This window comes from Lampris incognitus, chromosome 2 (assembly GCF_029633865.1).
Source record: "Lampris incognitus isolate fLamInc1 chromosome 2, fLamInc1.hap2, whole genome shotgun sequence".
Taxonomy (NCBI): Eukaryota; Metazoa; Chordata; class Actinopteri; order Lampriformes; family Lampridae; genus Lampris; species Lampris incognitus.
In genome coordinates, this window is record NC_079212.1 from 144,807,311 (window position 1) to 144,830,174 (window position 22,864).

General features: G+C 49.1%; 1 protein-coding gene across 1 annotated transcript; it reads right to left on the reverse strand.

Moving 5' to 3' along the window:
• Nucleotides 1-1,010: 1,010 nt before the first annotated feature.
• psmf1 (proteasome inhibitor subunit 1) lies at nt 1,011-22,702 on the reverse strand. The gene is made up of 8 exons (XM_056274342.1): nt 22,641-22,702; nt 19,831-20,185; nt 16,490-16,642; nt 15,506-15,588; nt 13,818-14,009; nt 4,101-4,157; nt 3,861-4,022; nt 1,011-1,561 (listed from the first exon to the last, which is right to left on the reverse strand). Exons 2-8 carry the CDS (start codon nt 19,957-19,959, stop codon nt 1,510-1,512), a joined length of 828 nt encoding a protein of 275 aa, XP_056130317.1. The 5' UTR covers nt 19,960-20,185; nt 22,641-22,702; the 3' UTR covers nt 1,011-1,509.
• Nucleotides 22,703-22,864: the final 162 nt, after the last annotated feature.

Consider the following 22,864-nt stretch of genomic DNA (forward strand, 5'->3'; position numbering starts at 1 on the left):
GCGTAACTGCAGCCCACTGACTTCCGGTTTCTCCTGCAGCGGTCGCACCAGTTTCCTGTTTGTTGGCGCGCGCTATTAACAACGTTCGGCATATTTGTCGGCAAGATTTACCGTGGACATTTATCATCCCCATCCTCATAACTGCGGAGTAACGTGATGTGTACAACTTGACGCTTTTCACCCGTGTGCTGGTAGGCTCAGGGGGGAAGTGTGTGGACAGTTGTGTGCATGTGGTTGACGTGTATCCATGGTAAATTCTGCAGCAGGCGTCGCCAAAAATATGCCATTGTCGGTAACACGCGCCAACAAGTAGAAACCGGAAGTCAGTGGACCGCAGTAGAAACCGGAAGTCAGTGGACCGCAGTTGTGCACAGTCGGAGAGATTTGCGGGCGCTTCTCTGGCGAGGAAGCCGCATTAGAGGACAGACGTAGCCGAGCGGGTCACAAACAACTGTCTTAACGTTATCTAAATGGGTTTGTTGCCCCATAGCCTTGTGGGTAAAAAACACTAGACCTGATCCACCGCTGCCAACGCAACTGTTGGTAAATAAGGGTTTACCGCCTAAAGAGCAAGATCTGGGGTCGGACTCTGATTGGTTGGTAGGGAGGGGGAATGAGGAAGTTGCTGTTGTGTGGCGCGAACGGTAGTGGGAGCTCCGCGCAAGTGAAAGGAAATATTATCACTAAGATCTGTGATATGTTGGACCTATGTCAACGTTTTGTGCAGCTGTGAAGAAGGATTAAACGTGTTTCCGAAGAGAGAAGACGGTGTCGTCGCCATTTTCAGACGAAGTGAACTATTGAGCCGTGTTGGGTGGTGCTCCGGAGTTTAGCTAGCTAGCTAGCACCAGGCCGTGACGGACAGCGCCGGCGAACTTCCGCCCTGGATCCCAAATACATTCGGTTCCCCTGCAACTTCCGGCGAGCGAAGGTGGTCAGAAGACGGAGACGGGACAAGTAACACAACAGTTGCCGTTTTCCAGCAGAATGCACCAACGAGTCTGGCCGAGGTCTGCGTTTTTCCCGTCTTTATTTAAACACACATTTTACACCAAGCACATTTTATTCATACACAAGTACACACCGATTATCTAGGATGGACATGGACTAGCTTCTCTACTCCAGTGTGTCCTCCTTCCAGGCGAGGGGGGAAAGCACTACCTAAATAAACGCAGAGGAACACCACGAAAACCAGTGTGCGTGTGTGTGAAATGTTATTTTAGATTCTTCACTGCAAACGAATGGAATCAAACCAAAATTCACACGGGAGGTTTAAGGTGTTTTTTGGACACCATCTATGAGCTTGAAAGGAATGATTAGCAAGTGGAGAGAACAACACACATTCAGCCACAAAGGGGAACCGAACTCAGCCCTGTGTTTAGTAGAAGACCCCCATCAGGAAGGTGGTAATGAAGCCCGCCCTCCAGCTCCTATTGACTGGGGGGCTGGAGAGTTGGTAGCTGAGTTGGCAGAGGGCAGGAAGTAAGAACCAGGAAATGTTGAAGAGTTCTACATGAACATGTCGTCGTAGCCTGGAGGTGGCAGGTGATCTGGGTCCGGCCTGCGAAGCAAAAATATAAACATTATGACCACTCAAAGGTGAATCGAATAACACTGATCATCTCCAAACAAGGACACATGTCAAGGTCTGGGTATACTAGATGGTAAGTGAACATCAGTTCTCGTAGTCGCCATGTTGGGTGCAGGAGAAATGGGCAGGAGTTAAGACCTGAGTGACTTTGACAAGGGCCAAGTTGTTATCGCCGGATGACCGGGTCAGAGCATCTCTGAAACGGCAAGGCTTGTGGGGTGCTCCCAGTCAGCAGTGGTAAGTACCTACCGACGGTGGGGGGAGGAAGGACAAACCACAAACCAGCCCAAGGCTCATTGATACGTGAGGGCAATGAAGGCTATCCCGTCTGGTCTGAACTGACAGAAGGTCTACTGTGCCACGAGTCACCGAAAATTTTAATGCTTGTTACAGAAGGACTGTGTCACAACACAGTGCATCGCACCCTGCTACGTATGGGGCTGCGTAGCCACAGACCGGTCAGAGTGCCCATGGTGGCCCCCACTGAAACCACCTACAATGGGCACGTGAATGCTGGAACTAGACCTTGAAGCAGCAGAAGAACATCACCTGGTCCAATGACTCCCATTTATTCAGATCAAGTGGATGGCTGTGTACGTGTGCCCCATTTACCTAGGGAAGGAACGGCACCAGGATGAACTGTGGGAAGATAACAAGCCGGTGGAGGGAGTGTGATGCTCTGGGCAATGTTCTGCTGGGAAACCCTAGGTCCGGGCATTCATGTGGACGTCAATTTGACACGTACCGCCTACCTAAACATCGATGCACTGGTATTCCCTGAGGGCAGTGGCCTCTTCGAGCAGGATAATGCGCCCTGCCACCCTGCACACATTGTTCAGGAATGGTTTGAGGAACTTGAGGAATGCTAGAGATAGGAGACTCCATTACCCACAATATCAGATTAGCTTCGCCAGCCTTGGCTCACTGTTTAGTCTCCGACATACAGGATAATCTTAGGGTGCTGGCATCACGGAGGGAGTCAGGGAACCCAGGCACTGCACCACTACTTTCAGCAACATCGTTATTCACGTCGGCACCAATAGATCACAAAAGCCAGCCTAGTCGGGACGCTTGAACTGGCCAGAAAGATGTGTCGGCATCGATTAATGGTCCCTGGTCCCTTACCTGTGAGGGGTAATGATGAGATGTACAGCAGGCTCACCTCAATGAACCGCTGGCTGGCTCGTTACTGTAATGAGCGGGGATTCGGCTTTGTTGACAACGGGCCTGCTTTCTGGGGCCGCCCTTATCTGCTGAAAGTGGACGGCTTTCACCCTACCAGGGACGGCGCCACTCTTTTGTCAAGCAATACAAATCGCTGTCTACGTCTAGTTTGACACTAGGGACTTATCATTCAGCGGGGTGCAGGTGATTAGAGAGCCTGCTAGGTTTAAATCTAGTGCGGATGTGGAGTCAAGTGGTTTAGTTTAATATGTCTAGTCAGGGAATTTCTCATAGTGTAGATTATCAGACTGACAGCTTGGTCTATAACACTGAGACCATCTCCCTACCCTGCTGTAATGCCCCCAAGCTCTCCTCTCCTAAATGTGTGAATCACAATAATCTAATATCATTCCTGCCCCTGTTGGTGGTGAAATGTGCAGCAAAGTACCTGATAATCTACAGAACCAAACATCTAACGTTATCAAAAGTGTGACCACATATCGTCCGAAGCGACTTGACCTGTTCGAGGTGTTGCCCTGGCCTCCAAATTCTCCAGATCTCAATCCGATTGAGCATCTGTGGGATGTGCTGGACTGACAAGTTCGATCCATGGCAGCTCCGCCTCACAACTTACAGAACTTGAAGGATCTGCTGCCGCAGTAGTCCCAGTGGTAATGGGAGCTCTAGGGGCTGTGACCCCCAAACTGCGAGACTGGCTCCAGCAATACCAGGAACAACATCTGAGGTCTCTGCCCAGAAGAGTGCGGTCCTAGGAACAGCTAAGATACTGCGCAGAACCCTCAAACTCCCAGGCCTCTGGCAGAGGACCCGAGCTTGAGGAGGACACACCACCCACCCGAAAAATGGGTGAGAGGGAGAATTTTTCTGCATACATTTTGGAGGTATGCATCTAGAGCTGAAGCATGTCAAGGTCTGTCCAGTCCCCTTGCACAGTACATCTTCACAAACACACCCACTCCTCTTTGGTTTTATACACTTATATGCCAATTATTTTTAAAAATTGTGTTTTTATTATCAGAGTGATTTCCTTAAAGTAATTAAAACGTCATCCCACTGTGTGTGTGTGCGTGTGTGTGTGTCTCACCCTGGTCTGTGGCGTCCTACAGGGCCAAATGGGTCAAAGCGGGCTCCTGGTGGAACCGCTCCAGGAGGCAGAATGTCGGGGATCCCACTGGATGGGTCGAAACCAGACCGTGGATACCCCGACCTCAGAGGGTCAACGATCATTCCCCCACCACCACGAGACCTGAGAGAGAGAGAATAGGAAATAAATACACAGTAAATGTGGGTGGAGGGGGGATATAACAAAAGGAGAGAGACTCACCCAAAGGGATCCAGATCTGCTCCACCAGCTGCAAATGGAGGACCCATTGGGTCGGGCCTGAAACACACACACACACACACACACACACACACACACACACACACACACACACACACACACACATTAAACGCTGCACATTTTTCAGGGTTAACATGGTTGATCACCTGCTGCATTGCAAACAGCAGTAATACAGGATAGATGTTACCATGGTGACCACTGTAAACAGCAGTAATACAGGATAGATGTTACCATGGTGACCACTGTAAACAGCAGTAATACAGGATAGATGTTACCATGGTGACCACTGTAAACAGCAGTAATACAGGATAGATGTTACCATGGTGACCACTGTATATAGTTCTAATACAGGATAGATGTTACCATGGTTACCACTGTATATGGCAGTAATACAGGATAGATGTTACCATGGTTACCACTGTATATGGCAGTAATACAGGATAGATGTTACCATGGTTACCACTGTATATGGCAGTAATACAGGATAGATGTTACCATGGTTACCACTGTATATGGCAGTAATACAGGATAGATGTTACCATGGTTATCACTGTATATGGCAGTAATACAGGATAGATGTTACCATGGTTACCACTGTATATGGCAGTACTACAGGATATGTTACCATGGTTACCACTGTATATGGCAGTAATACAGGATAGATGTTACCATGGTGACCACTGTATATGGCAGTAATACAGGATAGATGTTACCATGGTGACCACTGTAAACAGCAGTAATACAGGATAGATGTTACCATGGTTACCACTGTATATGGTAGTACTACAGGATATGTTACCATGGATACCACTATATATGGCAATAATACAGGATAGATGTTACCATGGTTACCACTGTATATGGCAGTAATACAGGATAGATGTTACCATGGTTACCACTGTATATGGCAGTACTACAGGATATGTTACCATGGATACCACTGTATATGGCAGTAATACAGGATAGATGTTACCATGGTTACCACTGTATATGGCAGTAATACAGGATAGATGTTACCATGGATACCACTGTATATGGCAGTAATACAGGACAGATGTTACCATGGATACCACTGTATATGGCAGTAATACAGGATAGATGTTACCATGGTTACCACTGTATATGGCAGTAATACAGGATAGATGTTACCATGGTTACCACTGTATATGGCAGTAATACAGGATAGATGTTAACACTGTGAGGCCTGCATGTTTTAGTTGTATGCAATGTGCTATTTTAATGGATACTCCCACTTGGTGTTTAGAATATCACCGGTCTTGTAAAACTCTGAATATTGTGACACCGCTAGTCATGAGGGATCGCTCGGTGGTGGTTGTACACAGCTTACACAGAAGTGGCGGCTCCGCAGGACTGTTTGCTGGATGACTCCCCATGGTTTAATGTTCCAGCAGCCTGATATTTCCCATGGGGATAATTAATGTTTGAGCTAATCTACATTCAACCCGTGTCATTTATGTTACAACGTCTGTCGGCCTGGCAACCTGCCTACGAGTCAACCAGCCTGTCAGCCCATCGTGCAGCACCGCCGGTTTTAACGGGCTGGTCGTTATTCTCGCTTAATCACACCGGCAGGCAGCAATTAGTTTTTGATGGACTTGCAACAATAAACTGATTCAAAACTGAAGTGAACCCTTCACATGTGACAGTGTGTCACCTCTCCTCGTCTCCAAACCATCCTCACTTCATATCAGCCATACTTCCCTCACACGTCTCTCGTTCCTGCTCCTTCCACCCCTCCTCCACCTCTCCCTCTACATCTGCAACGACTTCTAAGACACCGCTGGTGGTTTTCCATTTTAACACATGGACACAAATCTTCTGTCATTTATTTTACAAACTACAGCGTCTCTGGGCATCCGGGTGGCGTGGTGCGCTATCCCGTTGTCTACCAACACGGGGATCGCCGGTTCGAATCCCCGTGTTACCTCCGGCTTGGTCGGGCGTCCCTACGGACGCAATTGGCCGTGTCTGCGGGTGGGAAGCCGGATGTGGGTATTTGTCCTGGTTGCTGCACTAGCGCCTCCTCTGGTCGGCCAGGGCACCTGTTCAGGGGGGAACTGGGGGGAATAGCGTGATCCTCCCACGTGCTACGTCCCCCTGGTGAAACTCCTCACTGTCAGGTGAAAGGAAGCGGCTGGTGACTCCACATGTATGGGAGGAGGCATGTGGTAGTCTGCAGCCCTCCCCGGATCGGCAGAGGGGGTGGAGCAGAGACCGGGACGGCTCGGAAGAGTGGGGTAATTGGCTGGATACAATTGGGGCGAAAAAGGTGGGGGGAAAAATCCAAACTTTGTTTATAATCTTTGCCCTCTCGAGGTTCCATACAGCTGTACAACAGAGCTGACTATCGGACTGAACCAAGCTCTTCTGTTTCTGGGTCGGTCCATTTCCAGACACGCGTTCTTTACTTTCACCGCTTTACAAGATAATCTCTGGCTTCATACAAGCCAAACGTCTGCCAGCAGCATGTCGGGCTGCCCTCCCCCTGACTGCCTCTCTCAAACCGTCCCCAGTTAAAGGGAAGCATCAATCTTGCAGCTTTTATTCAAACTGTTTGGTAACGTTTCTGTAAATATTACTCGGTCCCGAGTCAACAAACTCCCGATCCAACGTTTCCAGAATTACCGACTCCGCCACGTGGTCACAAATGAACACGACTTGTAAAAGTCCCACACAATCTGCAGATTAGGTTGCCTGTCTGTCTGTCTGTCTGTCTGTCTCTTTCTCTAGCCTCCTCCTCTATCCTTTCCTCTCTTTCTCTAGCCTCCTCCTCTATCCTTTCCTCTTTCTCTAGCCTCCTCCTCTATCCTTTCCTCTCTTTCTCCACCCTCCTCCTCTATCCTTTCCTGTCTTTCTCTAGCCTCCTCCTCTATCCTTTCCTCTTTCTCTACCCTCCTCTTCTATCCTTTCCTCTTTCTCCACCCTCCTCCTCTATCCTTTCCTCTCTTTCTCCACCCTCCTCCTCTATCCTTTCCTCTCTTTCTCCACCCTCCTCCTCTATCCTTTCCTCTCTTTCTCCACCCTCCTCCTCTATCCTTTCCTCTTTCTCTACCCTCCTCCTCTATCCTTTCCTCTCTTTCTCCACCCTCCTCCTCTATCCTTTCCTCTCTTTCTCTACCCTCCTCCTCTATCCTTTCCTCTCTTTCTCTAGCCTCCTCCTCTATCCTTTCCTCTCTTTCTCTACCCTCCTCCTCTATCCTTTCCTCTCTTTCTCCACCCTCCTCCTCTATCCTTTCCTCTTTCTCTACCCTCCTTCTCTATCCTTTCCTCTCTTTCTCTACCCCCCTCCTCTATCCTTTCCTGTCTTTCTCTACCCTCCTTCTCTATCCTTTCCTCTTTCTCTACCCTCCTCCTCTATCCTTTCCTCTCTTTCTCTACCCCCCTCCTCTATCCTTTCCTGTCTTTCTCGACCCTCCTCCTCTATCCTTTCCTCTCTTTCTCCACCCTCCTCCTCTCTTTCCTCTTTCTTTCTCTACCCTCCTCCTCTATCCTTTCCTCTCTTTCTCCACCCTCCTCCTCTATCCTTTCCTCTCTTTCTCTACCCTCCTCCTCTATCCTTTCCTCTTTCTCTACCCTCCTCCTCTATCCTTTCCTCTTTCTCTACCCTCCTCCTCTATCCTTTCCTCTTTCTCTACCCTCCTCCTCTATCCTTTCCTCTTTCTCTAGCCTCCTCCTCTATCCTTTCCTCTCTTTCTCTACCCTCCTCCTCTATCCTTTCCTCTCTTTCTCCACCCTCCTCCTCTATCCTTTCCTCTTTCTCTACCCTCCTTCTCGATCCTTTCCTCTCTTTCTCCACCCTCCTCCTCTATCCTTTCCTCTCTTTCTCTCTTTCTCTACCCTCCTTCCTTCCCGGGGGATGAGGCAGTGACAGCAGCGAGGTCGATAAAGTGCTGACATCACCTTTCTCCTCTGATAGGGTCACAGCTGAGAGGAGAGGAGAGAGGAGAGGAGAGAGAAGAGGAGGACAGGAGTGGAGAGGAACGGAGAGGACGAGAGAGAAGAGAAGAGGAGGAGAAGAGAGGGGAGGAGAGGATGAGAGAGAAGAGAAGAGGAGGAGGGACAGGGCAGGACGAGAGAGAAGAAGAGGAGCGGAGACGAGAGGCGAGGAGAGGAGATGAGAGGAGACGAGAGGTATGGATCTTGGAAAGAGAAGGAGAGCGGGAGAGAGGATACTGATAGACTCTGTTATGAATCCCTGCCACCTCCCTCACACACACACACACACACCCTAATGCTCATCTCTCTCTATCTTGTAAATCCTATATAAGATCAGAGGATACAGCAGTGGTGGCCAACAGACACACAACAGACACACACCAAGTCCTTGCTGTGTGGATGTTGAACAGCTCCGTCTAGACACACTGGATGACACACACTCAGCATGTCTACACATCTGCTTCGAATATGCATGACTACACACACTCTCAGAAATACACGTGTGTGTTAAGTGTGTGTGTGTGTGTGTTATTAGGTAATACACACAAGCCCATTTGTAAGTCATGTTCTTCCTTGTTTCCCTGCTCTTGATCCCGCGGGACAGAAAAGACTCCGAGGTGGGTCCTTAAAGAGACCGGTCCGCGCCACGCCAAAGCCCCATCGTCACTCATTTCAACCGCTGTCCCTGGAGGCCAACCAGCCTCTCCCAAATCGGGCCGCTACAGAACCAAACCGACGGGTTTCAGGTGTGCGTGGTGAAAACCTACAGATTCCCGGGTTCCTCGATCTCCCGGGACCTAAGGTGGAAACCCAACACGGACACAATCGTCAAGAGGGTCCAGCAGAGGATGTCCTTCCTCCGCCAGCTCGGGAAGTTCTGCCTGCCTCGGCAACTGCTGATTGGGTTCTACTCGGCAGTTCACTCACTGCGTTTACATGCACAGGGAAGGCGAGCTACGGTTACAGCTCGCCTAGGCCGCGTGACCGGACTACTGTCGTTGTCCCAGTAGACAAGAACCGGGGGAGAATCCATTTATTGGCGGCAGTAGGTCCGACCCCGGTACGGTAGGTGGCGATATGCCCCCCTTTCAGCTGGTCGCTATTGGACCTTCTTCCGGTTGACCTGTTGCCTCACATACCAAACAAGCGACCAACAAGCTAGCAAGCAGCAAGCAGGTTCTCCTTCCATCCATGTACGTTAGGATGTTCACCTCCTTCAGCTGACGCAACATGAAGGTTGTCTCCTCGTCTGTCCAGGAACGCGTGGTTCTCGCTCGATACCACGCTGTTCGATTTCCGGGTGAAAGACCGCCGCGCGAACTATGGGTCATGCCCAGAACGCCTAGGCCAGTTGGGGGCCGACTGAAGCGTACACATGCCAGAGTCAATCCATCCCCAACCGCGTCGTCTAGGTGTGTTAGTCCCACTTCCCGAAAGTCGATTTGGTACGACTTCAGTCGGACTAACACGTTTACATGTGTTGTAAAAGTCCAGTTTTAGTCGGGCTAACACAATAAACCCACTTCTTCTAACATCGTGTAAACGTACCCACTGTCTGGTTTGGATCGGCCACCGAACAGGACGGGGACAGACTACAACGGACAGTCAGGTCTGCAGAGAAAACCATGGTGCCAACCTGCCCTCCATTCAGGACTTGTACACCTCCAGAGTCAGGAAACGGGCAGGCGACATCACTGCAGACCCATCACACCCTGGTCACAACCTGTTCCAACCCCTCCCCTCCGGTAGGCGCTACAGAGCACTGTACCCCAAAACAACCAGATATAAAAACAGTTTCTTTCCGCAGGCTGTCATTCAAACGAACACTTAAAACTGCCGAATAAATCCAACCATGTGGTAGATGCTGTACTGTACATTGTACTGTACATTGTACTGTACATTGTACTGGTACGCTCTGTCGTGTCCCTCTACCTCAGGCATGCATGTAAGTAACGGGCCATCCGGGTAGCACAGTGGTCCGTTCCATTGTCTATTCTGTGTCCTGGTCGCTGCACTAGCGCCTCCTCTGGTCGGTCGGGGCGCCTGTTAGAGGGCGGAGGGGGAACTGGGGGGAACAGCGTGGTCCTCCCACGCGCTACGTCCCCCTGGCGAAACTCCTCACTGTCAGGTGAAAAGAAGCGGCTGGCGACCCCACATGTGTCGGAGGAGACGTGGTAGTCTGCAGCCCTCCCCGGATCGGCAGAGGGGGTGGAGCAGCGACCGGGACGGCTCGGGAGAGTGGGGTAATTAGCCAAGTAATTGGCCAATTACCCCACTCCAAAAAAAATACACTGAGAGAGCCACGAAACCACAAAGATCCCCACGCAGGGTGAAACAACAGCAGATTTGTCGGCCCCCGTGTCCATGTGACCAGGCGGGGACCAGGTCTCGGTAACACAGCACTACTGAACTGAGTCCGATACCGAGAGCAGCCGAGCAGAATTAAACGTGATCAGTTCTTATGATTTTAATCACACAGACTGAAGTTTTTAAAAACTAGGACGAACAAGGCCGTCATTCTGACCGCTTTGGATTTTCAAAGTTTAATAACTTTGTGGGGGGGGGAAAAGATACAGACCTGCCGCCTCCCCGAATGCTCCTAAAATTGCATATATTTGCGTTAAAATGAGTTTTAGATCAACTGCACAATAAAAAGTTAAGACCTACCTAAAAAGACTATGAGCCATCAAAATACACCTTGTTAATTTGCGCGTGGTTGTGCGCATCATGTCCGCCCACAGTCGTTCTGGTAGTGTTTAGGTCCCGGTCGGTGTTTGGGACAGTCTCAATATTCATTTTCAGTTCTTTTTTTACATTTCATGTTTTATAGGCCTTGTTACGTCCCAGGTACGACGTTAAAGTGCAACCGCCGGGTCGTTGGCGACTATACCGGCACCGCCCCCCCCCCCACTTCAAGCCTTGGGTTGTTGTGAGGAGGGTGTGTGGACACCCAGCAGGACTAAGAACGAAACCGCTCAAAGGGCGGATGAGATGACCCAACAGCCACCCATACCTGGAGAGGAGCTGGGGACCACCAGGCACTCCCCCTACTGACACACAATGGTGACCCAACCTGTTGAGGCATCAGCTGTGCTCCGACCATCTCCATGGGTTACGGAACTGATGATGATGATGATGATGATGATACATTCGTTAGATTAGCAACACGTGTTTCCTGCTTCGATCTCCAGGTCGTATTTTCACTTTTTCAATTTTGATGTTCCAGTTCGACCACGTCTCTCTGAAGTTTAAACTGTTTAAAAACAGTATTGTAGTTGTTAAAATGTTAATTTTGGAGTCAGTTAGTTTCACAACAGACACACTAACGTATGTAATGCATCAATATCTCAGTTGGGTGTTTATCTTGACAGAATATAGAGTTTCAAAACGGCCGCCATTTTGACCGCCTGTGGTCGTTTTAGGTAGGAGTGAAATCCTGGTTGTTCTCGTACCTACACGTCAGGCGTGGTCTCTGGTGGGTGTGTCTGACATTCAGACCCGGACCTCCGGTTTGACCTGACGTCATAATCGAGAGAGAGGGAGGTATGAATGATTCCAGAATGTTCCTGTAGTCTATGTTCCTGACCGTTTTCCCTGTATGTCACCATGTCCTCTGTGTGCAGGCCTGTATCATTTTTAACTTTCTCCCCTTTTCGTTCTGATTTGAAACCTCCACGTTCCTTGTTTTCCGGCGGTCCCCCTGATGCGTGACCCCTACGGCGGTCGCAGACTCCACATGCGTTCTTACATACATGTGGAATCAACAGCCGCTTTTAAAAAAAAAAATTTTACTTGTAGTAATAGACTCATTACTTTTAGTAATGGACTCATTCTGCTGAAAAGCACCACAGGAGGTCACATTCCTGCCTGTGGCCATCAAACTTTACACCTCCTCCCTCACACTCAAGCCTGTCAGACACTCGGAGTTAACGGTCCCTGGACCGGCCCTGTCCAGTTTTGTTTGTGCCGCTTGTTGTGTGCTGCGGTAGTGCAGTATAGATACGGTGTTATGTGCACCACGCTTGTTGATATATTTTGTTCTTATTTCTATTTCTTATTTATCTTTTATTTCTGTTTCTATTTTCTTATCTTGTATCTTGTTAGTTTTTAGCTATTAGAGCGCGAGTGTCTGTAATAGATCTCAATTTATTTTCTCAATTTATTTCTGATTTTTCCCTTTTTCTCCCAATTTAGTGGCCAGTCGACCCCTATTTTTAGTTCCAACACCACCCTCATACTGCATGTGTTCACCAACAGCGTCTCTCCGGCTGGCAGTCTCGAAGGAGTCGCCTCGCCACTTTCGCGACAAGGCGACTCCGGGCCGAACCACTGCTTTTTCCCCCACAACCAGAGACGCATTCATGTGGCGAACACAAGCCGACTCCGCCCCCCTCCCGAAGACAGCGCTGCCAATTATTGCTGCTTCGTCGAGTCCGGCCATAGTCGGATCTGACGAGACCGGGGTGCGAACCCCCGGTCCCCAGTGGGCAACTGCATCGACACAAAGCCGATGCTTAGACCGCTACACCACCGTGGACCCCTGATTCTGATTTTTTATTTTTCCCTTCCCCCACAATTATTCCTGTCCAATCACCCCGCTCTCCGAGCCGTCCCGGTCTCTGCTCCGCCCCCTCTGCCGATCCGGGGAGGGCTGCAGACTACCACATGCCTCCTCCCGTACATGTGGAGTCGCCAGCTGCTTCTTTTCACCTGACAGTGAGGAGTTTCACCAGGGGGACGTAGCGCGTGGGAGGATCACGCTATCCCCCCCAGTTCCTCCTCCCCCCCAAAAGGGTGCCCCAATCAACCAGAGGGGGCGCTAGTGCAGCGACCAGGACACACACCCATATCCAGGTTTCCACCCGCAGACATGGCCATTTGTGTCTGTAGGGACGCCCGACCAAGCCGGAGGTAACATGGGGATTCGAACTGGAGATTCCCATGTTGGTAGGCAACGGAATAGCCCGCTACGCTACTCGGACGCCCTGGTGAGGCCTGTATGTATGTTAGCATGTTCTTTGTATGTGTGGCCTGTATGTTAGCATGTTCTTTGTATGTTCTTCGTATGTGTGGCCTGTGTGTTAGCATGCTCTTCGTATGTGTGGCCTGTGTGTTAGCATGTTCTTTGTATGTTCTTCGTATGTGTGGCCCCGTGTGTTAGCATGTTCTTCGTATGTGTGGCCCGTGTGTTAGCATGCTCTTTGTATGTGTGGCCTGTGTGTTAGCATGCTCTTCGTATGTGTGGCCTGTGTGTTAGCATGCTCTTCGTATGTGTGGCCCGTGTGTTAGCATGCTCTTTGTATGTGTGGCCTGTGTGTTAGCATGCTCTTCGTATGTGTGGCCTGTATGTTAGCATGTTCTTCGTATGTGTGGCCTGTGTGTTAGCATGCTCTTCGTATGTGTGGCCCGTGTGTTAGCATGTTCTTTGTATGTGTGGCCTGTATGTTAGCATGTTCTTCGTATGTGTGGCCTGTGTGTTAGCATGCTCTTCGTATGTGTGGCCCGTGTGTTAGCATGTTCTTTGTATGTGTGGCCCGTGTGTTAGCATGCTCTTCGTATGTGTGGCCTGTGTGTTAGCATGCTCTTCGTATGTGTGGCCTGTGTGTTAGCATGCTCTTCGTATGTGTGGCCTGTGTGTTAGCATGCTCTTCGTATGTGTGGCCTGTGTGTTAGCATGTTCTTTGTATGTTCTTCGTATGTGTGGCCCGTGTGTTAGCATGCTCTTTACGCGTCACCACCCACCAGCGGGGCTGCGTGCCGGCGTACGGCTGCCGGAAGGGGATGCGTAGCGGGTCGTGGTGCTCCCCTCTCTGCCTTGTCCTCTCTTCTTCCTCCTGGGTCTCTCTCTTGCTCCTCCTCTCCGCCGGCCTTTCCTGCGACGGCAGCAGCTGAGTCCTCACCTTCTCCGACAAGCCGGCCGTGTCCTTGTAAACACTGAGGAGAACATTTCACTTTCGTTTGATACGGAAAAACAATGGAAACCTCTGATCGACACACACCACATGTATCACCAAGCAAACGGCAGGAGCAGGACCCGCGATGTCTCCCACGCAGTCCCAAAACCTCCTGTGTTAGCTGAATACCTGGCTCCATCCATCTATGGCGTTATACTTTCATCTTTACTCATGCTTTAAAACTTGACTAAACTAATCCTCTCTAGAGCTCAATAACGTCCACCACCAAGACTCCGCGTCGGCGAGGGAGTCGAACCGGACGCCGTAAAATTCACACGTAAACTTGACGGTCTTGCTGGTCAGTGACGTCTAACAGTTTGTGTGTAACTGAGTTTTCACGATGTTGTAGCACTTAAAATGTTTGCCTGGCGGTGGGGCGGCATCCTCCCGTTATACTCTTCCTGCCTATTTCAGATACCGGAAGACGTTCTTATTCCTCCCCATCTTGAGTTGCTGCCTCAAGTGAAGGAGTTCAAGTATCTCGGGGTCTTGTTCACGAGTGAGGGTGGGATGGAGCGGGAGATTGACAGGCGGGTTGGTGCAGCATCAGCAGTAATGTGGATGTTGTACCGGACCGTTGTGGTGAAGAGGGAGCTGAGCCGGAAGGCAAAGCTCTCAATTTACCAGCCAGTCTTGGTTCCAACCCTCACCTATGGTCATGAGCTTTGGGGAGTGGCCGAAAGGGTGAGATGGTGGATACAAGCGGCTGAAATGAGTTCCCTCCGTAGGGTGTCTGGGCTCAGCCTTAGAGATAGGGTGAGGAGCTCGGACATCCGGAGGGAGCTCAGAATAGAGCCGCTGCTCCTTTGTGTCACAAGGAGCCAGATGAGGTGGTTCGGGCATCTGATCAGGATGCCTCCTGGGCGCCTTCCTTTGGAGGTTTACCGGGCACGACCAACTGGGAGGAGACCCCGAGGTAGACCCAGAACTCACTGGGGGGACTACATGTGCAGTCTGGCCTGGGAACACCTTGGGATCCCCCAGGAGGAGCTGGAGGGCGCTGCTGGGGAGAGGGAGGTCTGGAGTGCCCTACTTAGCTTGCCGCCATCGGGGACCCGACCCCGGAGCCCTGGCTGATGATGAATGAATGAATCTTATTCCGCCTACATTTCAAACGGTGCGTTGTGTCTCTTGTGTTTGGTGAGAGTATGACATCAAGTCATAGACCTTGTATGTGCAAACTTAACTGGCGACTGACGAACCTCAACTTTGTTTGAGGCGTTTAAGTAACACAATTTCTCAAAAAGTGAGATTGTTTTGAAAAACGGTTTTTAAAAATTGGCGGTACGGTGGCGCAGTGGTTAGCACGGCCGCCTCACAATTAAGATAAGTGGCTTGGATGATGCGTGGATGGAAATTTTCATAGATACCAAATACTAAGCCAATATTGGTGCATGCGTGTGTGTGTGTGTGTGTGTGTGTGTGTGTGTGTGTGTGTGTGTGCATGGTTGGGGGGGGGGGCTCTGACACACCTACCTGTCAAACGAGTGCAGTTGGTCACCATTGACGTGATCACTGACATTCACCGTCAGGTCTGATACCTGCTGTGTTTTGATATTCTGAGAGCACACAAACACACACAAACACACACACACACACACACACACACACACACGCACACACACACACACACAGACAAGCAAAAAAGTAAACGGACAGCGTAACCTCTTCTTTTGAAAGGACTAAATATTTAAACGTCCTGCTTTCTGTGGCGTTTTGCTGGAGTAATAAACAGTGGAGTTTCACAGGGAGACACAGACTCTCACACCGTGCACCACCCTGACACCATCCACTACCCTGACACCATCCACTACCCTGACACCACTGCAGTTCACCAGCAATGTTACTTCTGCCCTAACTAACGAGTATTCCATTACTTTTCTTCGGATTGTGTTCCCTTTTTTTCTCCCCAGTTGTATCCGGCCTATTACCCCACTCTCCCGAGCCGTCCCGGTCTCTGCTCCACCTCCTCCTCTGATCCAGGGAGGGCTGCAGACTACCACCCGCCTCCTCCCATACATGTGGAGTCACCAGCCGCTTCTTTTCACCTGACAGTGAGGAGTTTCACCAGGGGACGTAGCACGTGGGAGGATCACGCTACTCCTCCCCAGTTCCCCCCTCCTTCCCCCCCGAACCGGCGCCCCGACTGACCAGAGGAGGCGCTAGTGCAGCGACCAGGACACAGACCCACATCCGGCTTCCCACCCGCAGACGCGGCCAATAGTGTCTGTAGGGACGCCCGACCAAGCCGGAGGCAACACGGGGATTCGAACCGGCGATCCCCGTGTTGCTAGGCAACAGAATAGCCGGCCTTGCTACCCGGACGCCCCGTACTACGTTACTTTTCATGAATGGAGAGCCATCACGGGTGGTGGTGCTAGTGTCTCCACCACACCAGCACCTGTGCAGACTCGGGACCGCAGCGTCGCCGGTCTTTACGGCGCCATCCACCTCACGTACCATTAGGTTGAAAATCAAGGCGGAGTCGACGGTGATGGCTTTGAGCAGGAAGTGGCCATTGTCGTCGTTGCTACGGTAACGCAAAGTGTAGAGCTCCTTGTTACTGTTCCAGCCTGCAGGCAGCAGCTCTGACTTCTTGTCGCTGTTACTAGGCTGTTTGGAAGGAGCAGAGAGAGACAGAGAGAGAGAGAAGGAGGGGGAGTGAAGGAAAAGGGAGGTGCAGGCAGAGGAGAGGAAACCGGCGAGCGGGAACGAGAGACAGAGAAAGGGGATCGGGGCGAGGGGACGTGAACGGGAGATAAAGGGGGGAGGGGGGGGGGGACGGTAGAGAAGCGGGAAGTGGAAGAAATGGAGACAGCAGCATTAATAAAAACCATGACAACGTTGTTAATTGAGTCATACCCCCCCTCCCCCTTTCCCCCCCCCAATTTTACCCGGCCAATTACCCCCCGCTCTTCCGAGCCGTCCCGGTCACCGCCCCACCCCCTCTGCCAATCCGGGGAGGGCTGCAGACCACCACACGCCTCCTCTGATACATGTGGAGTCACCAGCCGCTTCTTTTCACCTGACAGTGAGGAGTTTCCCCAGGGGGACGTAGCGCGCTATTCCCCCCGGTTCCCCCTCCCCCCTGAACAGCCGCCAGGACCGACCAGAGGAGGCGCTAGTGCAGCGACCAGGACACATACCTCCCACCCGCAGACACGGCCAATTGTATCTGTAGGGATGCCCGACCAAGCCGGAGGTAACACGGGGATTCGAACCGGCGATCCCCGTGTTGGTAGGCAACGGAACAGACCGCTACGCTACCGTGACAGATTAGCCATCAGGAGACTCGACAAAGACCCGTCAGAAATGGTGCAGTTGAAGGCGGGTCTCACGCTCGACAACGCAGTCGAAATGGAGCGACAGTCAGACCAGGTGAAAAGACAGGTCAGTGAGCAAGGCACATCGGTTGGCAAGCAGCTGAATGAACTCCCACAACTCAGAAGGAAACTAGCAAGTGCTCAGCCCAACAAAGCCTGATAACGGCCTAAATGTCCTGTGTTGAGAGATCAGAGCTGCAGAGCGTCTCTCCTCCACACATGTCCACACCATCTCCATCTCGCCTCTCTTGCTTTGTCTCCAAACCGTCCAACCTGAGCGGTCCCTCTAATATACTCCTTCCTAATCCTGTCCTTCTTCATCACTCCCAATGAAAATCTTATCATCTTCATCTCTGCCACCTCCAGCTCCACCTCCTGTCTTTTCATCAGTGCCACTGTCTCCAAACCATACAACATAGCTGGTCTCACTACCATCTAGTAAACCTTCCCTTTAACTCTTGCTGGTACCCTTCTGTCACACATCACTCCTGACACTCTCCTCCACCCACTCCACCCTGCCTGCACTCTCTTCTCCACCTCTCTTCTACATTTTGTTACTTTGCACAGTTGAACCCAAGTATTTAAACTCGTCCACCTTCGTCACCTCCACTCCTTGCATCCTCACTACTCCACTGTCCTCCCTCTCATTCACGCATAGGTATTCCTCTTCTCTCCAGTGCATACCTCCACCTCTCCAGGCTCTCCTCCACCTGCACCCTACTCTCACTACAGATCACAATGTCATCCAAACATCATAATACACAGGGACTCCTGCCGGATCTCGTCCGTCAACCTGTCCATCACCACTGCAGACAAGAAAGGGCTCAGAGCCGATCCTTGATGTAATCCCACCTCCACCTTGACCCCATCTGTCATTCCAACCACACACCTCACCACTGTCACACTGCCCTCATACATATCCTGCACCACTCCTACATACTTCCTTGCCACTCCCGACTTCCTCATACAATACCACACCTCCTCTCTCGACACCCTGTCATATGCTTTCTCTAAATCTACAAAGACACAATGTACCTCCTTCTGGTCTCCTCCATACTTCTCCATCAACATTCTCAAAGCAAACATCGGAACCAGCATGCTCCTCCACTCCTCAGGCATCCTCTCATTTTCCACTTGTGTTAAACAATCTAGTTAAAAACCCCACTGCCATCTCTCCTAAACACCCCCATGCCTCCACAGGTATGTCATCAGGACCAACCACCTTTCCACTCTTCATCCTCTTCATAGCCGCCCTCGCTTCATCCTTGCTAATCCACTGGACTTCCTGATTCACTATCCCCACATCATCCAACCCTCTTTCTTTTTCTTCATTCATCAGCCCCTCAAAGTTACTCCGTCCACCTTCTCAACACACTCTCCTCGCTTGTCAGCACATTTCTACTTCTACTTCATCATCCTCACTTGCCGCACATCCTTCCCGGCTCGCTCCCTCTGTCTAGCCAATCGCTACAAGTCCTTTTCTCCTTCCTCAGTGTCCAACCTCTCATCCAACTCACCATCCACCTTTTCCTTGGCCTTCACCACCTCTCTCCTCACCTTACGCCGCATCGCCTTGTACTCCCGTCTACTTTGGGGAGAACATGCAAACTCCACACAGAGGACGACCCCCAAGGTTGGACTACCCCGGGGCTCGAACCCAGAACCTTCTCGCTGTGAGGTGACCACGCTACCCACTGCGCCACCGTGCCACTTGTCACCATCAATGTTCTGTAAAATAGCTTTCATTAGCATAAACTCCTCTCCGCTGTTTGTACAAGGTAACGAAACAACACACGCGGGGCGACACTTCCTTTTTCTCCCCAGTTGCATGCGGCCAATTACCCCACTCTTCCGAGCCGTCCCCACCTCTGCTCCACCCCCTCTGCAGACCACCACACGCCTCCTCCCATACATGTGGAGTCGCCAGCCGCTTCCTTTCACCCGACAGTGAGGAGTTTCGCCAGCACGTGGGAGGATCACGCTATTCCCCCCCAGTCCCCCCCCTGAACAGGTGCCCCGACCGACCAGAGGAGGCGCTAGTGCAGCGACCAGGACACGTATCCACATCCGGCTTCCCACCCGCAGACACGGCCGGAGGTAACGCGGGGATTCGAACCGGCGATCCCCCGTATCGGTGGGCAACGCTACCCGGACGCGCCCCACCCCCCCACGAGGCGACACTTTTGTTAATATTTGAACCAGTGTGCCTTTAATTTTATGTTATAAGTATTATTTGGACTCGGGTCTTGGTTCGGATCTCCTATTTGGCACAGCCACGTTTCCTGCCCGCCTTCCCCCCTGGGCACCTTCACGCCGTGCAGACGCACCGTTTTGCATTTTAATGACGTAAATGTTCCAGGCTACACAACAACAACAACAACAACAACAACAACAATACTGTTGACTGACTGAGTGAGTGAGTGAGTGAGTGATTATCCTCCTGAAATGAGCAGCGCTTATCTGACGCCACCGCCTCACCTCGTCCCCCGAGCCGACACATTTGTATCCGCTCTTTATAATCTCCCAGTGCACGAGGCACACGGCGGCGTCCTGCGCGCACGTCAGGCTGCCCGCCACGCAGCAGTACAGCACCTCCAGTCCCGCCATCTTCCGTCAAGGCGGATCACACGGCCAGCATAGCCCCGCTTTCCCTTGGCAGAAAACGAAAACAAAACCGATCGCCGCTCTGAACGGTGGCCGTTGTCAAGCGCGAGGGGGAAGTGGGAAGGCAAACTTCCGGTGCCTTTCAAGTTAATGGTCGCGTGAGAAAAAGAGAACGTGTCCAGTCTTCCCAACTCGGATTTCTAGACACAGTGTAACATCTGGTAGGATTCTGCAAAACAAAAACGATGAGCTCTGCTGTAATGCTTAGCCAAAGTCCTTATTCATAAGAATAGATACTTTAAGTCATCCCCCAAATTTGTTGTTTTTTTAAATGAATTTAGGTTATACTTGAAATCTTTAGAATTAATGAGCGATACAAAAGCTCTGAAGGTTTATGAGGTGTTAAAAAATTTCCCCAATGACTCAGAAGACTGACATCCTTATTAATCCCCCCTTGTAGGATGGACTATGCTTTATTATTTTCAATTAGTGTACGTCACGTATTTAATTTATTATTGTTTGTACCCTTATTTTCGTAATACATTACCGTATATTTGTCACGTGACATTCAACCTCTATGCACTTCCTGATGTACTGTATAGAAATGTTTACATACTGTTCCCTTTGGTACTTTGGATATACCTATGTGTTTTTGGATGGAATGTTGGTTTTATAATGAACTTTCTTCAAGAATCTGTACATGAACATGAACAATGTTCAATAAAAATATTAAAAAATAAAAAGCTTTAGCAAAACATGTAAAACTGCGGGATGGGTAATTGGCAGAGGACAATTAGGGAGAAAATAGGGGGGAAACTACGGGATACCAATGTAATTATGATTTACCGTGGAGAATAACAATATAATAATAATAATAACAATAATAATAATAATAATAATAACAATAATAAATTAAACTTATAGAGCGCTTTTCTAATATAATATCTTAAAAGAGGGTAACGAGTATAATGCTGGTAAAATTCAAGAGTAAAGTCCTTAGGTTAGCCTTATTTGAATGTGTTATTGTGTGTTGTTAATTTCAACAGCCCATGAGCAGCGTTTTCCAACTGCACAGAAAACGAGGAAAAACGTTCGTTTTCAGGAGAAGAAAAAAAAAACCGCTAATGGGGGGGGCTTTTATTTTGAAAGGAAAATGTCCTCCGCGGAACAAAGCGAGAGCGATACTTTGTGTCGCTTCACCGGGCCTCGTCACGGTGTTTTGATGCAACGCGTTCTGCCTACCGGTGTGAAACGTGGACAGCTATTTATAGTTCCGCTCCGTGTGCAAAAGGTATTTCGATTCTTGTGCTTTTAAAAGGCTTTACGATTCAAATAGAAGTGGAAATCATTGTTATGTGAAGCTTTTGAGTTCATCTTACCGAGGGAATAATGCATGTGTAGGCCAATTTAAATAAGTAATTGTAAATGAACACCAGTGATTTTTTCCCCCTTTGGTTTTGTCCCCCTTAAAGTCCCCTTCTATGTTCCTTAACCTGTATACATCTTCGGTAACACTTTAGTATGGGGAACATATTCTAAGTAACAAAACCTTAATTACTAGTGAATTAGTAATGATCAAGATGTCACTTTAGTATGGGGAACATATTCTAAGTAAAAAAACTTAATTACTAGTGAATTAGTAATGATCAAGATGTCACTTTAGTATGGGGAACATATTCTAAGTAACAAAACCTTAATTACTAGTGAATTAGTAATGATCAAGATGTCACTTTAGTATGGGGAACATATTCTAAGTAACAAAACCTTAATTACTAGTGAATTAGTAATGATCAAGATGTCACTTTAGTATGGGGAACATATTCTAAGTAAAAAAACTTAATTACTAGTGAATTAGTAATGATCAAGATGTCACTTTAGTATGGGGAACATATTCTAAGTAACAAAACCTTAATTACTAGTGAATTAGTAATGATCAAGATGTCACTTTAGTATGGGGAACATATTCTAAGTAAAAAAACTTAATTACTAGTGAATTAGTAATGATCAAGATGTCACTTTAGTATGGGGAACATATTCTAAGTAAAAAAACTTAATTACTAGTGAATTAGTAATGATCAAGATGTCACTTTAGTATGGGGAACATATTCTAAGTAACAAAACCTTAATTACTAGTGAATTAGTAATGATCAAGATGTCACTTTAGTATGGGGAACATATTCTGAGTAACAAAACCTTAATTACTAGTGAATTAGTCATGATCAAGATGTCACTTTAGTATGGGGAACATATTCTAAGTAACAAAACCTTAATTTACAGTAATTTAACACTATGAACACTTGTAGTTTTGTGTGTTGTTATGTAAGAACAGACCATATTCATTAAGTGTTAGTAAGGGAGAATAACTCTTCTTGTGGTACTACCACCTTATAAAGGCCATACTAAGCAAAGCATATTGAGATGGTACTACTAATAAGCAATACTTCTGAGGTTATAGAGGGAAAACTCATAGTTAATGGCTTACTGGTTGTATAATAAGGCCATGCTGAATAAGGCATTAATGAGTACGTAATAATGACCAATTAAGAGCCGATATGTTGCTAATTTGCATGCTAATAAGCACCTAATTAATGGTGACTACGTTCCCCATACTAAAGTGTTACCACATTTTCATCATTTTCAAATTGTCTTAAAACGTCTACAAGGATACGATATGAAGACCTTACCTGTAAACCCAAACGTTTTCTATTTTGTTTAGCCACAGAATAAATGGTTCATTGTAATCAAAGGCGCTGGGTTATAGGCTGGCGCCATTCGGGATCTTATCAAAATTGGGGAGGAGAAAGCAGAACACGAAACATTACGAACGCCTAGTATCTCGCACGTCAGAAGTTTTGCCTGGTGAGAATTGTAGTTTTCCGTTACGCCCCGCCCCCCGCTCCGCGCCATA

Coding starts and splice junctions, on each gene's coding strand:
- psmf1 (XM_056274342.1), bottom strand. CDS start 19,959: ATGGCGGGACTGGAGGTGCTGTACTGCTGCGTGGCGGGCAGCCTGACG. Junction 4,158..13,817: donor GCCGGCACGCAGCCCCGCTG/GTGGGTGGTGAC, acceptor TGTGTGTTTCAG/GCCCGACCCAATGGGTCCTC. Junction 1,562..3,860: donor GTAGGACGCCACAGACCAGG/GTGAGACACACA, acceptor TTTGCTTCGCAG/GCCGGACCCAGATCACCTGC.